This window comes from Rhinopithecus bieti, unplaced genomic scaffold, assembly GCF_001698545.2.
Source record: "Rhinopithecus bieti isolate Rb0 unplaced genomic scaffold, ASM169854v2 scaffold_20150, whole genome shotgun sequence".
Classification (NCBI taxonomy): domain Eukaryota; kingdom Metazoa; phylum Chordata; class Mammalia; order Primates; family Cercopithecidae; genus Rhinopithecus; species Rhinopithecus bieti.
The window spans coordinates 195,997-214,638 of record NW_016810565.1 but is presented as its reverse complement, the minus strand read 5'-3'; the positions used below and the strand labels follow the sequence as shown (position 1 = coordinate 214,638).

The 18,642-nt window shown below is 42.8% G+C and overlaps 1 protein-coding gene and 1 long non-coding RNA gene across 2 annotated transcripts in view; one reads left to right on the top strand and one right to left on the bottom strand.

Moving 5' to 3' along the window:
• The window catches only part of STT3A (STT3 oligosaccharyltransferase complex catalytic subunit A), a 28,652-nt gene extending 11,549 nt beyond the window's left edge, over nt 1–17,103 (bottom strand). Inside the window, exons 1-10 of the mRNA XM_017892304.1 lie at nt 16,982–17,103; nt 13,916–14,038; nt 12,790–12,850; nt 7,838–7,959; nt 7,343–7,488; nt 6,053–6,143; nt 4,582–4,688; nt 3,857–4,021; nt 2,053–2,233; nt 444–599 (exon numbers count right to left, since the gene is read on the bottom strand). Of these exons, the coding sequence (XP_017747793.1) occupies nt 444–599; nt 2,053–2,233; nt 3,857–4,021; nt 4,582–4,688; nt 6,053–6,143; nt 7,343–7,488; nt 7,838–7,959; nt 12,790–12,850; nt 13,916–14,003 (1,117 nt within the window). The 5' untranslated portion in view covers nt 14,004–14,038; nt 16,982–17,103. The remainder of the gene's footprint in view (nt 1–443; nt 600–2,052; nt 2,234–3,856; nt 4,022–4,581; nt 4,689–6,052; nt 6,144–7,342; nt 7,489–7,837; nt 7,960–12,789; nt 12,851–13,915; nt 14,039–16,981) is intronic.
• A 228-nt stretch (nt 17,104–17,331) lies between these two features.
• LOC108542334 (uncharacterized) overlaps nt 17,332–18,642 on the top strand; it is a 26,142-nt gene continuing 24,831 nt past the window's right edge. The window contains exon 1 of the long non-coding RNA XR_001889241.1: nt 17,332–17,481. This is a non-coding gene — a long non-coding RNA (uncharacterized LOC108542334). The remainder of the gene's footprint in view (nt 17,482–18,642) is intronic.

Below are 18,642 nucleotides of genomic sequence, written 5' to 3'. Positions count from 1 at the left end.
TGAAAAAGACCACTAACACTGGTAAATTCTAAAACACATCTGGATTGGCCAGAAGTTAAGAGACTGATAAGGCTTTACAATCAGCAGTACTCATTACAGGGCTTCAATACTGCCAAGAGGAAAAACAAGGGCAAAGGGGAAGGAGTATGATAGAAGTACTCAAACAAAACCAACCCTGAGTAGAAATTACGGTTAAATTTTAACTTATAACACAAATGACAAATGAACAGAAAACTGTGAGGCTGAACTTGCCAATATCTACAACTGTTGAACTTCTGACTTCTGCTCAGCTTCATACATGAGAAAATTTGCTTAGCCGTCCTCTGTATTACACAACATAGACAGGCAAAGAAAAACAAAACACGAATGAAGGTAGCTTGCAAATGTGGAATCAAATCATGATTCTTACGAACAAGGCCATTTCAGAACACAAGGCCACGTACCTGGAAACATGAAGACGAGGAGCTGTAGGTCAAAATAGTATGAGGACCAGGTTGTGGGCTGATGCTCAGACACAGAAGCAATGATGGGGATGTTATTCTTAGCGTAAGAAGGATCCAGCAGTGAGTAGAAACGCCCCGTCCAGGGAGATATTTTTCCTGGCAACAAAGAGGCAATACATATTCCACACATACTCTTCAAACAAATATCTGATCCAAATTAATCACAACTTCCCATTTTAATAAGATTCTCAGTGACAGAGAAGGATTAGGTTTTTGCTTAATTGCCACCAATACTTAGAGAGTTTCACTCCTTCCTTTCTTTCAAACCTGGGAGTACTTTTGTCAGCACTGCCAGCAGAATAAAGCCAGGCTGTATATAAACTTGGAGAGAATAGAGGCAGAAATGCTGCCTGAAAGGGTTTTAGGCCAAATTTGGTCAAAGCAAGGCCAACTGTAGAGATTAAATCAACCACATCCTCGAGTCCTGCTCTGAATTAGTCAATAGATAGACTTGAGCAAAATCAAATTAATCTCTGAGAAATCAAAGTAGGGAAAAAGAAGGAAAATTAGGCTTTCTGGCCGGGCGCAGTGGCTCAAGCCTGTAATCCCAGCACTTTGGGAGGCCGAGACGGGCGGATCACAAGGTCAGGAGATCGAGACCGTCCTGGCTAACATGGTGAAACCCCGTCTCTACTAAAAAATACAAAAAACTAGCCGGGCGAGATGGTGGGCGCCTATAGTCCCAGCTACTCGGGAGGCTGAGGCAGGAAAATGGCGTAAACCCGGGAGGCGGAGCTTGCAGTGAGCCGAGATTGCGCCACTGCACTCCAGCCTGGGCGACAGAGCCAGACTCCGTCTCAAAAAAAAAAAAAAAAGAAAAAGAAAATTTGGCTTTCTAACCAACTAAACAGCCATGATTTAGTTTCCATGGTATTAGATGAGTGCCACCTTGGAGGGTATGGTAAGCAATATAATGACTTCTCCCACCCAACCAATAGGAAAGAAAAAAAAAGAAAGAAAATGGAGAAAGATTTGCAAGGTAAGATATAGTCCTTTCGCCAGGTGTGATTAAGAGCAGCTCCAACAAGACATTCTCTGCTATGCTGAATCCAAACACTGGGGTGAAAAGTGGATTGAATGTAAAACTGTGGAATTGTACATGCTTCACATGAAAAAAGAAATAAGAAAAAAAGAATCTTTTGTGGTCAGAAAATACCCTGTCTTTTGGAGTTTATTCTATGTCTGTACCCATCTGCCTTTAATAGTAAAAGTTCTGAGCCTGACCGGGTGCAGTGGCTCACGCCTGTAATCCCAGCAATTTGGGAGGCCGAGGAGGGCGGATCACCTGAGGTCAGGAGTTCGAGACCAGTCTGACAAACATGGAGAAACCCCATCTCTACTAAAAATGCAAAATTGGCTGGGTATGGTGGTGGGCACCTGTAATCCCAGCTACTCAGGAGGCTGAGGCAGGAGAATCGCTTGAACCTGGGAGGCGGAGGTTGCAGTGAGCCGAGATTGTGCCACTGCACTCCAGCCTGGGCAACAAGAGCGAAACTCCATCTTAAAAAAAAAAAAAGAGAGAAAAAAAAAAGCTGTGAGCCTTCCCTACCTGTCAGCATGAGGAGAGCTCCCACGGTGAGAAGGACAAAGCCTACCAGAGAGATGACACTCCGGAAAAGAACTTCAAATTGTTGTGGATTCAACTTGCTGCGCAGGTAATCCACAAAGGCATGGATCTGGCAGAGACCAAAGACCCCAAAGGCTGCCATGTGCTCTGATGAAAGGACAGGCTGTAGGTAAAAGGACATGTATGTTAATATTAAGGAAAAAAATGAGTAAGTCCAGTGCAGGCCTGCATTATTCTTATCTAGTTCAAACTAAATGATCAAATGAGTTCTGAGGCCCCAAAGGACTCAGGGCCAAACTAGGGAAGGGTTTAGTTCACCAGCCATATTTTCTACAGAATATTTGGAGCCCCCTAAAGCATAAGATACACTATCATTATCACATATCTGGCTTTTGCTCAGGTTATTTCCTTAGCCTCGACTGTAATTTTCTCCAAATTCCCATCCACTAAAATTCTCATCATTCAAGGTCCAACTCAAATATCATCTCTTCCTCATCTGCCAAACTGAAATCAATCACTCCTCTCTATGTTCCATGTCACATTAGTTCTCTTCTAGCACTTAATCATTCTTTGCCTTAGATCGGTGGTTCTCAAACGCCAGTGGGCATCATAATCACCAAGGGGGTAGGAGTGTTAAAACACAGATTGCTGAGCCCCACCTCCAGAGTTTCTGATTCAGTAGTTCTGTGTTGGGGCTCTAGAATTTGCATTTATTTCTAACAAGTTCCTAGCTGCTGCTGATGATGATTCAAGAACCACACTTCCAGAACAGTAGCCTATCGGATATAGACAGCTGCATGTATTTCTTTCCCTGCAAGAAGACCAAAACTTCCTTAAGGACCATAACCGTATTTTTATTCTTTTTACATTTTCAAGTGATCAGCAAACTGCATATACAAATGCTTTTGAACTTATGATTGGGTTACATCCCAATAAACCCATTTTAGGTTGAAAATATCATAAGTAGAAAATGCATTTAATACACCTAGCCTACGGAACACCACAGCTTAGTGTAGACTACCTTAAACATGCTCAGAACATTTAATATTAGCCTACAGTTGGGCAAAATCATCTAACACAAAGCCTATTTTATAATAAAGTGTTGAGCATCTCATGTAACTTATTGACTACTGTACTGAAAGTGAAAAACAGAACGCTTATATGGGTACTGGAAGTACGGTTTCTACTGAATGCAGATCACTGTCACACCATTCTAAAGCCAAAAAATCCTAGGTCACACTCCGTAAGTTGGGGACAATCTGCAGTAGGTGATCAGTAAAGAAATACTTGTTGACCTCTAAATAAGGTTTGCACTTTCATGATAATTTCACAAAAGAAATCAAACATGCCACGTTATTCTCTGATTTAGCAGTTGTCTGTTAACCCTATGGAGCAATGTGGTTAAAGGTTTGTGCTTTCGTTCCTGAAGCACTTACAATTAGATACCATTAAGATCAGGATTCTCTGCTACTACATGGGGCCATCTGCATTAAAAGGACTGGAAATTTTAACTTTGATCACTCATCTAAACTCTACTCAACTAAATATCCCTCCCCTTCCCACAAACTTAAAGCCAAAGTAAGAGCCATGAAATTCAAACTCCACGGAGCAAATATTAGCACACTCCTGGAGGTAAACTTTAATGACCAATAACTCTGTTGCAAGTAGTTCAGTATAAAAGCTGTGAGTAAGTCATACTCTTCTTCACAGATCTAAGATAAATCAGTCTATTTGGGGCTACATAGAAAAAGTAGAAGCTGAAAACCCTACTCAGTCAAGGGCTCACCTGGAAACCCACAAAGGAGATCTGCATAGAAAGGATAGTGCCCAGGCAGTAAACAGTACAGTAGGCCACGTAGATCCGGTGGGAGAAACGGCCTGTGAGCATCAGTACCAGGACATGGAGAGGAATCAAGTTGATCAGGAACACATAACCTCCCCAAGACGAGACCTATGATGGAATAGAAAAAAACAGTTCCTCTGAGTACGCCTCCTCAGACCACCACCACTATATTGTAGGATATCACCTGTGACTTTCTAAAGAACACTTATAGTAACTATAACTTTATTTATGCCAAATGGCTTAAAGAGTTCAAATAACTGATATTTTTAAAGAGGAAAATCAAGTCCTTACATGTACAGGTTATATAAAATAAAATAAAATTTAAAAAAGAAAATATAAAATCAAGTTCAAATCCATCACTATAACTCAATCCCCTGCTCCCTCGTGGTTGCTGATGTCATGATCATATAACGAGAGGGACCCAAGCCTCAGAATGAATCTAAATGCAATCTACCGTAAGGTCATACAGAGGATTTAGGGATATGCGAGCAAGTAGAAGCAATTAAGGAAGTCTACACATATACGTAAGTATGAACAGAAAAAATATATTGGAAAAGAAAAAGTTTAGGGGAACCTACCAGAAAAGAAAGTTGGTCAAACAATAAGTACCAATAGGAAATACAGCATTTAGAGAACTTTAAAAATTAAAAACATGTAGAAAAAGTTACCATGTAGAAATAAGCAAGGGCACACTTAGCTGCCCAACAGATGGAACCAGTCTTTACTGCCTTGATCCACATGTAGTAGGTGAGTAGCATGCAAAAGATGGCAATCCCTGCAGAAAGGACACATCAAAATTCAACAAGAGGCCAGGCTAGTATAGTGATTAAGAATACTGTTCTGGAACAGACTGCCTGCATCTACTACCAAGTAATAGTGGAATTTTGGCAAATTATTTACCTCCTTTTGTTTCAGTTTCATGTAAAAAGAAGTAATAGTATCTACTTCATAAAAGCGTTCTGAAAACAAATATAATTAATGCCTGTAAAGCACTTAGAAGAGTACCTGGCATATAATAAACATTAAGTAAATATTGGCCATTATTATCATTCTTTCCAAGCACTAAACATACTGCTTATAGTTCTAAAGACATCCTATATTATCATTCATCATCCTGCCTCTACGTCTTAACATAAACTAATACTCATGCCCCAACTGCCCCTTTCCTTGATATCTGCCTAATGAAGTTCCAACTTCAGGACCCAGTTGAACCTCAACCACTTCCAAAAAGCCTCCCTTGATTCCCGAATCTGCTTTTGTTTTTTTTCATTAAAAAAACAAAAAGACAAAAAAACGGGGCTTGCTCTATTACCAGGCTGAAGTGCAGTGGCAATCACAGCTCACTGCAGCCTCAACCTCCCAGGCTCAAGCGATCCTCCCACTTCAGTCTCCAGAGTAGCTGGGACTACAGACGCATACTACCATGCCCAGCTAATTTCTTATAGTGACAGGGTTGCCCAGGCTGGTCTCAAACTCCTGAGCTCAAATGATCCACCCACCTCAGCCTCCGAAAGTACTGGATAACAGGGCGTGAGCCACCAAGTTCAGCCCCAAATCTGAATTAATCTCTCACTACATTCCTGAAATACTCTGTTCAAATTTCTATCATGGCACATAGTACCATCTCCTGTCACTGGAGTTATATTTACATGTCCATTTTAATCTTCCTTAATACATTATGGGCCAATATAACCTTATTCATTATCTATCTCTTTAATTTCTTATAATTATGCACAAAATAATCTCATTCATTATCTATCTAACACTTAATACTATGTTTTCCCAATAACATTCAACAAACGTATGTTGAATTGAAAATGTCAATAAGTCATTAAAATTTTAAGGACATCTATTCCCTTTATGTAGGAAAATAAAGCAAATGATTATAATGTTAAAACAACAGTTAACTATCTTATGAGTGCAGAGATGAACCAAAGACTTGTAAGAAAAGTTACCAACTACCTTTCTGGAAAGGATGATGGGAAGAGAACATGAACTTGTCCAAGATCCGTTCCTGCCCATTTCTAATCTTCTCACTCAGTTACCACTTTTATTATTGCTAAACCACAGATTGCACTTTATGAAGCTCTGTTGGATAATCAGGTGCGAAGATCTTCTTCAGCATTTTAAAAGTCTTACCTTCATTATCATAGGAGCCAGCAACAGATCGGGAGATATATCCAGGAACTACAGCAATCATAGCAGCAGCAAGAAGCCCAGCCCCTGCATCCTGTAAGAAAAAAAGGGTAATAAGACATTAACACCAATACAATGCTGAGAAATAGAGGATCCACTAGTCCATTCTGTTTATAATGGACCCAGAAAACAGTCCAACAATTTCGAAGGTAGATGTGAGATGTCAGAAATGCTAGAAATGCTCACAGCACAAGAAAACTAAAAACTTCATGACCAATTCCCCATGATGACACCAAACCTAACACTGAGAACACATATGCTGAAGACAGACAAATCAAGTGAGATGTCAAACATCAATATCGTCCCAGAATGGGCTGTTTGGCTACCAATCTCCCCAAGCTTGTAAGTCTCTAACCCTAACAATATCTGTACATCATTGGAACACCAGTCACACCTCTAAAAGCCATGCAAGGACAATCAAAGGAAGAAAATTACTATTTCGGTTAAAAAGCCAACAAAGGTAAGTGATAATCTACCTAAACGGAAAATGCCAGGAGCTTAGGCAATAAAGCTTAAATATCACCAGGTACCCTTTGAGCTTGGGAGAAAGGAACAACAGATATAAGCCACATTCCAAAAAATAAAGACTTGTCTGTTTAAAGAGTCAAATTTGGGAAAGGGCAGTAAGGAGAAGGATGGAAAAGTTTTCCAAACTAAATTCAGGCTTCCCAAACCCCCTAGTAGTTTATCACCTCTCAGGTGTCTCTCTAATACCACAGCACAAACTAAGAATAGCACCCAGGGAGCCAAGGTCAGCAATGCTGAAACCTGGAAAAAGAGAGTCAGCACTATGGAGTCTACTAAGGAAGCCAAGTGGCTTAAGAATTTTAAAATAATTTTTCTTTTTAATCAACAAATAATTGCCGAGTACATTCCTGATAGGAAAAACTAACCATTTTGGAATGTTTCATGTTGGTTTTTTTTCCTCTCCCTTACATTGTGAGGACTTCAAAATCTAAACCTCACATTTTGCATTTTAAGTGTTTTCTTCTTTATGTAGCAATTTCCGTTTCACTTTCAACTGTACTCTCATGAGGACAGTTGCTAATGATTAAAAAAAAAAACATATTCCAGAAAGGGGTTGGGGTGAACCCAATTAATTTGGCCCAGTAAAAGCTGTCTTTACCCTCTGGCTCCCCACCTTTCTAAGGCTCTGTCCCCCACCCTCCAGCATCTATTAGAGAGGCTCAATAACATTCATTCCCAAGCCTCCTGTCACCCCAAATCCTTCACCTTGAGCTCTTTGGTAAGGTGGTACGTGACGATGGTGGTGAAGGAGGAGAAGAGAGGGGCCAGGAACACACAGACATTCCGAATGTCGATGGTGATGTGGAAAAAATGGAGTACATGGTAGATTGCAGCAGAGGTGATCATTAAACCTGTAACAGGAAGAAGAAACTCCATTAGGTTGTCTTACCAGAACTTAAGGGAAAAAGAAAGGGAAAATCCCAGATACAATAAAGTGACTACAACTGCAGTAAGCCTATAAATTTCTCTCATAAGGATTCAATCCGAAGTCTAGAATGTATAAAAACCACCCATCTCCACTCTACTACAAACGTACTCCTGTCTATATAAGATGCACTTTTAGGAACCTGTAATCAGGATGAAATTACAAGTGTCACAAGACAAAGCTATTAGAAATAAAAGAAACTGGTTCTCTACCATACAAATATTTCTGGTTTTGTTTTTTGGTTTTTTTTTAAAAAACATATCTGTTCTCCTGACCTGGGTAAATTGTTCCTCCAATGATTCGTCCCAAAGGGTACCAGGCTCGGTCATCAAACCAGTTATGGAATTTATAAAACCCCTCCTCAGCCAGGAACCTCGTAGTCCGATAATTAAAGTACCTATAGCAAGAAATAAACTTTATTGTGAATTTGTGGTGAATTTTGCTCCTCAGGATACACCATTGAGAAATTCAGCATTACTCAGTGAAAACCAGTTTAGCATCAAAATTATGCCATGAAAATCATTTTATACCACCATAAGTCTGTTCATTTCTATTTCCATGCTTGTCTCAACTAAAGCACTGCTTCTCTCATAAGGAAATGAGCCAGGTGCAGTGGCTCACACCTGTAATCCCAGCACTTTGGGAGGCCGAGGCAGGTGGATCACAAGGTCAGGAGTTCGAGACCAGCCTGACAAACATGGTGAAACTCCGTCTCTATTAAAAATACAAAAATTAGCTGGGCGTGGTGGCATGTGCCTGTAATCCCAGCTACTCAGGAGGCTGAGGCAGGAGAATCACTAGAACCTGAGAGGTGGAGGTTGCAGTGAGCCGAGCTCGCCACTGCACTCTAGCCTGGGCAACAGAGCAAGACTCCGTCTCAGAAAAAAAAAAAAGGGGGAAATGAAACTGGAACCTAACATTATAACAAAGCAATCAAATGGGATACTTCATCAAGCTGACATGTGGTAGGCATTAAGCCCAGAGAATTCAAGCACCATGAAGACAAAGCCACTGAGATGTAGGCACTAATAGATTTTGGCTTTCTTATTCTTTTTTTTGAGACGGAGTTTTGCTCTTGTTGCCCAGGCTGGAGCACAATGGCGCAATCTCGGCTCACTGCAACCTTGGCCTCCAGAGTTCAAGCCATTCTCCTGCCTCAGCCTCCTGAAAGTAACTGGCATTACAGGCGCTCGCCATAACGCCCAGCTAATTTTTGTATTTTTAGTAGAGATGGGGTTTCACCATATTGGCCAGGCTGGTCTCAAACTCCTGACCTCAGGTGATCCACCTGCCCCGGCCTCCCAAAATGCTGGGATTACAGGCGTGAGCCACTACGCCTGGCCAGATTCTGGCTTTCAAGTGACAGGAACATATTTTTAAAAATCTATACTGCACACAAAGATACATGAATAATTTCGAGTGATGAGAATCTTTAAAGATGTTGGTATACCATCATATGCAGGATGAAAAAACTTTAACCTACTTCATAATACAATTTTCTTAATCAGTGTTTAAGCTTTTAACAAGGTCTGCTCATGCAGTTACCTAAAATGCTTCTTATGTCACCTACAGAGTAGCATAAAAATAGATTACAGCTGGGCATGGCAGCTCATGCCCGTAAGCCCAGCACTTTGGAAGACTGAGGCGAGAGGACTGCTTAAGCCCAGGAGTTCAAGACCAGCCTGGGCAACACAGTGAGACCCCATCTCTACAAAAAATTTTTTAAAAATTAGCCAGGCATGGTGGCACACACCTATAGTCCCAGCTACTCAGGAGGTTGAAGTGGGATGACTGCTTGTGCCCAGGAGGTCAAGGCTGCAGTGAGCCATGATGGCAATACTGTGCTCCAGACAGGGCAACACAGCAAGACCTTGTCTCAAAAAAATATAGAAAGATACACAGATACATAGACAACATGAAAAATATTTGATATAAAATGCTTAAGAGCTATAAATGGAAAGATAGTTCTTTAGGCCCAAAATATATAAGTCCTTCTCTTAAGTTTCTCATTTAAAAAGAAATAAGGCTGGGTGAGGTAGCTAACACCTGTAATCCCAGTACTTTGGTAGGCCAAGGCAGGTGGATCACTTGAGCTCAGGAGTTTAAGATCAGCCTGGGCAACACAGCAAGACCCTGTTTCTAAAAAAATACAAAAATCAGCAGGACTTACTGGTATATGCCTGTAGTCCCAGCTACTCGGGAGGCTGAAATAAGAGGATCACCTGAGCCCAGGCAGGTTGAAGCTTCAGTAAGCCCTGATCATGCCACTGCACTCCAGCCTGGTGACAGAGCAACACTCTGTCTCAAAAAATAAAATTAATAATAATAATAATAACAATAATAATAAGGCCAGGCGCAGTGGCTCACTCCTGTAATCCCAGCACTTTGGGAGGCCGACGTGGGTGGATCACCTGAGGTCGGGAGTTCGAGACCAGCCTGACCAACATGGAGAAACCCCGTCTCTACTAAAAATACAAAATTAGCCAGATGTGGTGGCGCATGCTTGTAATCCCAGCTACTCAGGAGGCTGAGGCAGGAGAATTGCTTGAACCTGGGAGGCAGAGGTTGCGGTGAGCTGAGATCACGCCGTTGCACTCCAGCCTGGGCAACAAGAGCAAAACTCCATCTCAAAAAAAATTAATAATAATAAATAAAAATAAATTAGAGGCCGACGTAGTAGTTCATGCCTGTTATCCCAGCACTTTGGGAGGCAGAGGTGGGTGGATCGCTTGAGCACATAAGTTTGAGACCAGCCTGTGTAACACGACAAGACCCAATCTACAAAAAATACAAAAATGAGCCAGGTGTGGTGGTGCGTGCCTGTAGTCCCAGTTACTCGGGAGGCTGAGGCAGGAGGATCACTTGAGCCCAGGAAGTTGAGGCTGCATGAGCCATAACTGAGCCACTGAACTTCAGCCTGGGTGACACAGCAAGACCCTGTTTCCAAAAAAAAAAAGGAAGACAGACAAAAATAAACAAAAAGAGTCTCAAACTAGAGATAGTTTAATTAGTTTGGCTAATCATGATTAACCATTCTCTCTGCCCACCTCTCTAACCCTATTTCCTCCTTGGTCCGTCAAGTTTTGAAAGCTGAAGTAAACAGAAGCAAGAGATGGCAGAAATCTCTATCCTTCTGTTTGTCACTGGCATTGTTTTGGTGACTGTCAGAAACAGGAGAGATGAGGGTTGCAGACATCAATATGTGTCAGAATTGTGTCCTTTACCTACCAGTAGGAGAGGCAGAGTGAGAGAGGAAGTGTACGTTAGTAGGAATAGATCTGGACTGCATTCACCACTCTGGGAATCAGTTTCCTCCTCTGCAAAAGGAAGCGTCAAGTCCCTTATAGTCCTAACAGCTCTTGACAACAAAGCAGATGCTCTTGCTTAGCCAACATCAATATTTGCTCATTCAGAGGTCTGAGGAAGAAGCCTAACAGATTGGGATCAAGAAACAAAAGGAGGCTGGGCATGGAGGCCCATGCCAGTAATCCCAGTACTTTGGGAGGCCACGGAGGGAGGATTGCTTGAGTCCAGGAGTTTGAGACCAGTCTGGGCAACATAGTGAGACTCCATCTCTACAAACATTCTTTTTTAAATTAGCTAGGCATGGTGGCACATGCTTGTGGTCCCAACTACTTGGGAAGCTGAGGTGGCAGGCTCACTTGGGCCCCAGAAGTCAAGGCTGCAGTAGGCCGTGATCACACCACTGCACTTCAGCTTGGGTGACAGAGTCAGACCCAATCTCAAACAAAAAAAAGAAAAAACAAAAGGACATGTTTCCTCATTCATGAGGAAAATATAAACTCAATGTGGGAGGCCCCAAACAGAATACTGTAATGCCTCCAAAATGCTTTCAAGTATCTACACAAAACAAAATTATAAATTTGCAAACAGATGCAGGCATTTTCAATCAATACTCCACAAGATTAAATATACTATTTTTAAGATATCAATAATATTTCAAGAACCTAAAATTTTGGCCCTCCAAATTTGTTATAAGGCAATAGAACACAGTGATTCCAGTCTCGAGTCAGACACACCAACATCCAAATCATGGTTCCTCCATGTACTGAATATGCAACCTTAGATGACCACTCCAGCCGGAGTCTCCTCATTTCTTTTTTCTTTTTTTGGCGATGGAGCCTTGCTCTGTAGCCCAGGCTGGAGTACACTGGCACGATCTCGGCTCACTGCAGCCTCCACCTCCTGGGTTCAAGCGATTCTCCTGCCTCAGTCTCCACAGTAGCTGGGATTACAGGCACATGCCACCACGCCCAGCTAATTTTTCTATTTTTAGTAGAGATGGGGTTTTACTATGTTGGCCAGGCTGGTCTCGAACTCCTGACCTCATGATCCACCCGCCTCGGCCTCCCACAGTGCTGGGATTACAGGCATGAGCCACCATGCCCAGTGGAGTCTCCTCATTTCTAAGAAGGGAATAATAGTACCTACATCTCAAAGGGTTGCTGAAAGGATTTACAGATAATCTGTAAATTAGTGCTTGGAACAAAATGAATGCTTAGTAAATGCTAGTTGTTAATACCACTAAGAACTTCCACCATATCTTTTTCATCTAATGAACAAAATTCCTAATCAAACTGATAACTTTGTTTTTTTCATTGCCCTAGAATTTAACTAAGAAGCCTAATTTCTATTACATAAATTGCTAAACAAACAAACAAACAGCAAAATGTCATGAATCTCAAGTACATCATTTGTGATTCTCTTCTGAGCCTGGAATACACACCAGGACCCTTTCCTTCAGTCTGCATCACAAACTTTTACCAAACTGAGCAGCCAGAATTCTCTTAGCCTAGCCAGATCTTAAGTGATAGGCAGACATACTAGCAATGCCTCTCACATTTTTTGAGTTTCAGAGACTTACTTGGTCAATTCCAACATATACTTTTTTTTTTTTTTCTTGTAGAGATGGGGTTTCACCATGTTGCCCAGGCTGGTCTCGAACTCCTAAGCTCAAGTGATCCCTCCACCTCCGCCTCCCAAAGTGCTGGGATTACAGGTGTGAGCCACTGTGCCTGGACTCCAACATATATGTTTTAAAAGGAGATAATTATATCCTTTGGAAGAGTTTAAGCTTTTTTTTTTCCCCTTAAATGTACTGAAAGCACATCTCTATCACTGAGGGCTGACTAAAATTTGAATCTAAAACCCATGAACCTGAATGCCTCCCAAAGTAAATAATACCAGATCAAGCAAAGGTACTCACGGATCAAACTCATGGATAACACTTTCAAATCTCAGGACAGCAAAGAGACGAGTGGAGAAAGCTGCAAAAACCAGAGTTAATATGTTACTGGTAATGTGCCATGAAAGAACAGCAGATATAGTATTATAATGAAGACAGTATTATCCAGTAGAGAGGTCACAGAAAATACAAAATAATCCCTGAATAAAGTCTTTATTCCATCTCTCCCCACATAAAGGAAACAAGAGAAGTTAACTTTCCCCTGACAACGGCATCTACATTTTCCACTTTCATAGGTCACAGTTAACTAATCATAAAAGCCTATAACATTACATTCACCTACTAATACCAAACCCAACTTACATGGTCATCTTTTATACACGTTGACTCCCCCACCATACACATATAACTAACCTTAACCTTGGAGCAGAGTAATAGGTATGGCAAGCAAAATTATACCTAGGACTCATGAAGAGCCAGAAAACCTAAAATACAGAGTGAACGCTCAAGAGACTTTCAAAAATATGACAGGAGGCACCGAAATTGAAGATAATTGTCTTTTACAAAAATCAGTTATCCACGGGTCCCCAATATCACTTTCTGCCCTATGAGAAAACAGAACTGGCACAGCATGCTTCCCATTCTTTCACAGATGATCATAGCCCTGACTCTTTTTTTTTTTTTTTTTGAGACAGAGTCTCGCTCTGTTGCCCAGGCTAGAGTGCAGTGGTGCAATCTCGGCTTACTGCAACCTCTGCCTCCCAGGTTCGAGTGATTCTCGTGCCTCAGCCTCCCAAGTAGCTGGGATTACAGGCATCCACCACCACACTCAACTAGTTTTTGTATTTTTAGTAGAGAGGGTTTCATCATGTTGGCCAGGCTGGTCTCAAATTCCCAGCCTCAAGTGACCCACCCACCCCAGCCTCCCAAAGTGCTGGGATTACAAGCATGTGCCACCGTGCGTGGCCCACAGTCCTGACTTTTATATTCCTTTTATTTTGCCTTCATTAAATTATACTGATGAGGAATGGAAAAACATAACAATCTGCTAAAAAGAACAAGGCATTTTAAGATAGCGATTTTCAATTTTTTTCTAGACTTTCCTCTTTCTATTCCCAAAGAAAGAGAGGTTCACATGCACACTCACATAATACAGCAGCCATTGACAGAATGAGAAGCTTCAGAAGTGTGTCCTGCTTCTCATAGGACAGTCGCAAAAATCCGAATTTAGTCATCTTGACATGAATGGGTGGCCACACACGACGATCAGCTAAAATGAAAAAGTCAAGACCACAAGATATTGAACACCTTCAATTTACTAGATTTTCATATTTTATGATGAGAGGGAATCATAAAGGACATAGAAGCTAGCAAAAACACCACAGAGGGTCAAAGCTAGTACTAATATCCAAGCCAGGCCTAAAGTATGATCAACTTGCAAGGAAGTAGGCACAAGTCAGGTCTATGTGTCAAGACTAAAATGGAGTGGTCAGAATAAACCATCCATAATTCTATTTCCCACTCCTTCACAGCTAACTCCTTCACAGCTAACAAGTACATAAGCACAATTAGCAATAGTATAGTACAAGGAAGAGATGAAAAAATAAATAGGAAAGATTGGAAATACTGAAAAATAATAAAATGGCGAAAGAGAGCACTCAGGAAAAGGCAGGACTGTATGGGGGGGAAAAAAGCAGGAAATAAACATTGAGACCAGAAGTGCAAGCCCCAGCAATTTCCGAGGCTAAGGAGGGAGGATCACTTGAAGCCAGGAGTTCAAGACCAATCTGAGCAATACAGTGAAACTCCATCTTCACAAAAAATTGTTTAAAATTATGCAGGCTTGGTGGTCTGCACCTGCAGTCCCAGCTACTCAGGAGACGGAGGCAGGAGTTGGAGGTTGCAGTGAGCTAGGATCATACCACTGCACTCCAGCCTGGACAACAGAGCCAGACCTCTCTTTAAAAGGAAAAGGAAAAAAAAAAAAAGTGAAAGCAGTAAGAGGAAAATAGAGGTCACAACTGAATCAACACAATTTCGAGCCCTAAATTTAAACTTCAACTGAATGGCTATAAACTTTTTTCTTTTCTAAATCCCAGTGGGGCTGTCGGGTCAACTAAGAGCATAACTGATAACTAAGGCAGGTACAATCATGCACTCAAGAAGAGGAGGAGGTACACAAACAGACCCACTGTGCTCTCAATCCCACATATCAGACTGTAACAGCTGCTCAGATCAATACCCGCTTCCAATCATCTGTCTCAAGGCATCTCTAACTGACAATGCTGATTTCAGAGACTGATTAAATTACACAGAGACAGTTTGATGGCATCAGATGATAATCTAGAGGGAAAGAAAATGAATTTTTCCTACTGAAGCAGAAGAGTCGGGGGCTAAACAAAGTAGATTAAAATGTTGAGGGACACTATCTGCAGACAGTTCAAAATGGAAATCACATGACAGATAAGAATTATTTATATAGTAATATAGCATTAATCTACCATAGGTTAGTTATTCTTGTATAAGATAGTACCAGACAGTACTACCTTTTTTCTTTTTTTCTTTTTTGAGATGGAGTCTCGCTCTGTCACCAGGCTAGAGTGCAGTGGTGCCATCTTGGCTCACTGCAACCTCTGCCTCCTGGGTTCAAGTGATTCTCCTGCCTCCGCCTCCTGAGTAGCTGGGACTATAGGTGCGCCACCATGGCCAGCTAATTTTTGTATTTTTAGTAGAGAGGGAGTTTCACCATGTTGGCCAGGGTAGTCTGGATCTCTTGACCTTGTGATCCGCCCACCTCAGCCTCCCGAAGTGCTGGGATTACAGGCGTGAGCTACCACACCCGGCCCTACCTTCTTAAATTACAATGTGATCAAGGGCTAAGTTATAACGATTATAACAAAGGATATCATTCAAGACTTTTTGCTTTTATTATTTTTGATTGACACGTAATTGTACCTATTTATGGAGTACAGTGTGACATTTTTGTACATGTATATAAAGTGTAATATCAAGTCAGGATAATTAGTAGATTCATCACCTCAAACATTTATTTTTTTGTCTTAGGAATATTCAAAATCCACTCTTCTAGCTATCTGAAAATATACAATAAATTGTATATTTTTGTTAATTATACTCCTAATCATAGTTATCCTATAGAACACTAGAATTTATTCCTCCTATCTAGTTGTACTTGTATATCTGTTAACAAACCTTTGTCTATCCTCCCCCACGAATCTTTTTTCCCACTATTATTGGAATAAAGGAGAAAAAAAAAACACATACTGGACTAGGTGGAAGGCATATAGAATGCTGGCGCCAACATCGATAAGTCAAGCATGTTTTCCATAATTAACTGTCCCAGAAGAGCAGTTTTAGAAATGTGTTTAAGTATAGTCCCAAAGGGAAACCTTATTTTGCAACTAAAAATAAAGGCCTAACTACTCCAGGAGGTCAACAATCGAGCCATATCTCTCAGGGTTTGCAGCTGTTTTCTGGAATGCCTGAAATAGGAACAAACTTAACACCACTGTGTTGATATGAGCCACACACCAAAATGAGACTGCTAGGACCTCTACTTGAAAACTGAGTAAAGGAGCTAGTCATTTAGGGCAGGGCCGTAAGGGAGATTTCATCTCGTGCTCTTTGGTCACTTTCGCACACGGCCAAGCAAATAAGAGCAAAGACACCTTTCTTAAAACACTTAACAATCTGCTCTCCTCAACTGTGCCCTGCAAACTGTGGCATCTCCTGCCACCCTAGCTGTAGTTTCCCAGACTGCAGTTTCCCCAGCCCCGTTTTCCTACACACGTTTCCACACCCTCTCACAATCTTTTACTCTCTTCTCCCTCCTGGTCTCTCCAGCGGGTCCCACCTCCCTCTTCTTCCCGCCCTCAAAGAACTGACCACCTCTGATACCCCCCAGCGCGGGACCCTCATCACCCCAGCATCCTACGCGCCCTCCCCTCCATAACTAGTCCCATGACCCAGTCTTTCCCACGCTCTGTCCCCAAGATCCACCTTACCTCCCTCCCCAGACCTTCACATCCTTCCATCCAGGAAGCCCCCACACCACGCCCCACGCTCCCTCCTCTGCAAGGCCCTAAGCTCTGCTCTCCATCCCCACTTTTGCCCCCTGCACACTTCGTTCAGCCCCACCAACGCCATGGACTGCACCTGCCGCTGATTTTCAAGTTACGTTCTATGGCCTTCTCACCTGGCCGGCTTTCCTAAGCGATCCGCAGGGCCCCCTCGGCCATCCGTTCAGCGGCGCACCCAACCCTGGCAGCAGCCGGGTCCACCTCCCCGACCGCTCCCCCGTTGGTTGGCTCTAGGCCACTTCGACGCTTCGGGAGAGCGATAGGATTTCGGAACTGTCTGTCAAACTCGGAGGCGTAAACCGAACCGCGATTCCAGTTGTTAATTGGTCATTACAGCTATCGCTTAGCAGTCTAGAGGCGTGTCTGCGTGCTCCCGCCGAGCTGTCATAGGTTGGCGCATAGGAGTCAAGAGCGCGGAAAGAACATGCCCCAAGCAGTTTGGTTGAGGGCCGAGGAGTGACGTGTCGGTCTGCGAACCCACGGGGAGTCGCGGTGGAAAGGAGTGGCCCGCTGACTCCCGTCATGTGACAAGAAGCGGAAACTACGCTGAAATAGGCCCTTGCTCCAAGTCCCAGTAACTCGGAATGCGGAGCCGCTGGTCTCCCTCTTTTTTAAGGTAGAAACTGTTACGTAATACAAGGTGAAAAGAGAGGAGGGAAGCATTTCAAACGCTTCCTGGTCCAGACTGTTCGTCTTTTGCAGGATGTGCCTGATAGTTGGCTCAAGAGCTTTTACGGTGCTGTGGTAACTGCGATGGACCTGGGAACCTTGGCAGAGTTCACAGCCCCTAGCTTTGTGAAAGAGCGTGCCTAGGCGTAAAGGGGTTGTCGGGGCTAAGCTGGAAGCGTCTCCACTGCGGGCTGAGACAGCCACCGCCACGGAGGCACAGCTTTCCCCAGCAGCAGACGGGCTTCCTCGGGGGACCGAGAGGCAGTCCGGCCATGCTCAGTCCAGCCCGTTGTAAGATACCCGCCAGAGAGCCGCTCTCCCTATTCTAACTTGTCTGTCTTCTCCCGCACCCCACGCGCTCCCCGACCCCCAGTAACGTTGCTGAGGGCAGAGAAAGGGACGAAGTTTCAGCGGCAATTCCATCATCTCAGACTCGCACGTATACACTTTTATCCTCAGGCATTTCTACTCCCTTCGCGCCTCGGTGAGCCGAGACTACACCAGAGAGAGTGGGAATGTCCCGCAGCTCTTCCAGCTTGTTGCCCCTGCCACTCACGCAGTTTCCTATTTACTCTCCCATGAACGGAACCCACCGCTTATTGAAAGGTCATTATTTAAATCAGTGCTTCAGAATCACATGTATTTTTTAAAAAATTCACGATCAGGCTCGCCCCAGGACGTTATGATTCAATAGATCTGCTTTTTTTTGTTTTGTTTTTAATAGTAAGTGTTCGATGTAATTTTACTTTAACAAAAGGAAACTGAAGCTGAGCCTGAAGGAATTGCAGAACTTGAAGTAAATGCTTCTTCAAAATAGGAGTTTTGGTCGGGGGCGGTGGCTCACCCCTGTAATCCCAGCACTTTGGGAGGCCGAGGTGGGCGGATCACGAGGTCAGGAGATGGAGACCATCCTGGCCAACATGGTGAAACCCCGTCTCTACTAAAAATACAAAAATTAGCTGGGCGTGGTGGCGCGTGCCTGTACTTCCAGCTACTTGGGAGGCTGACGGAGAATCGCTTTAACCAGGGAGTCGGAGGTTGCAGTGAGCCGAGATCGCGCCACTGCGCTCCAGCCTGGTGACAGAGCTACACTCCATCTCAAAAAAAA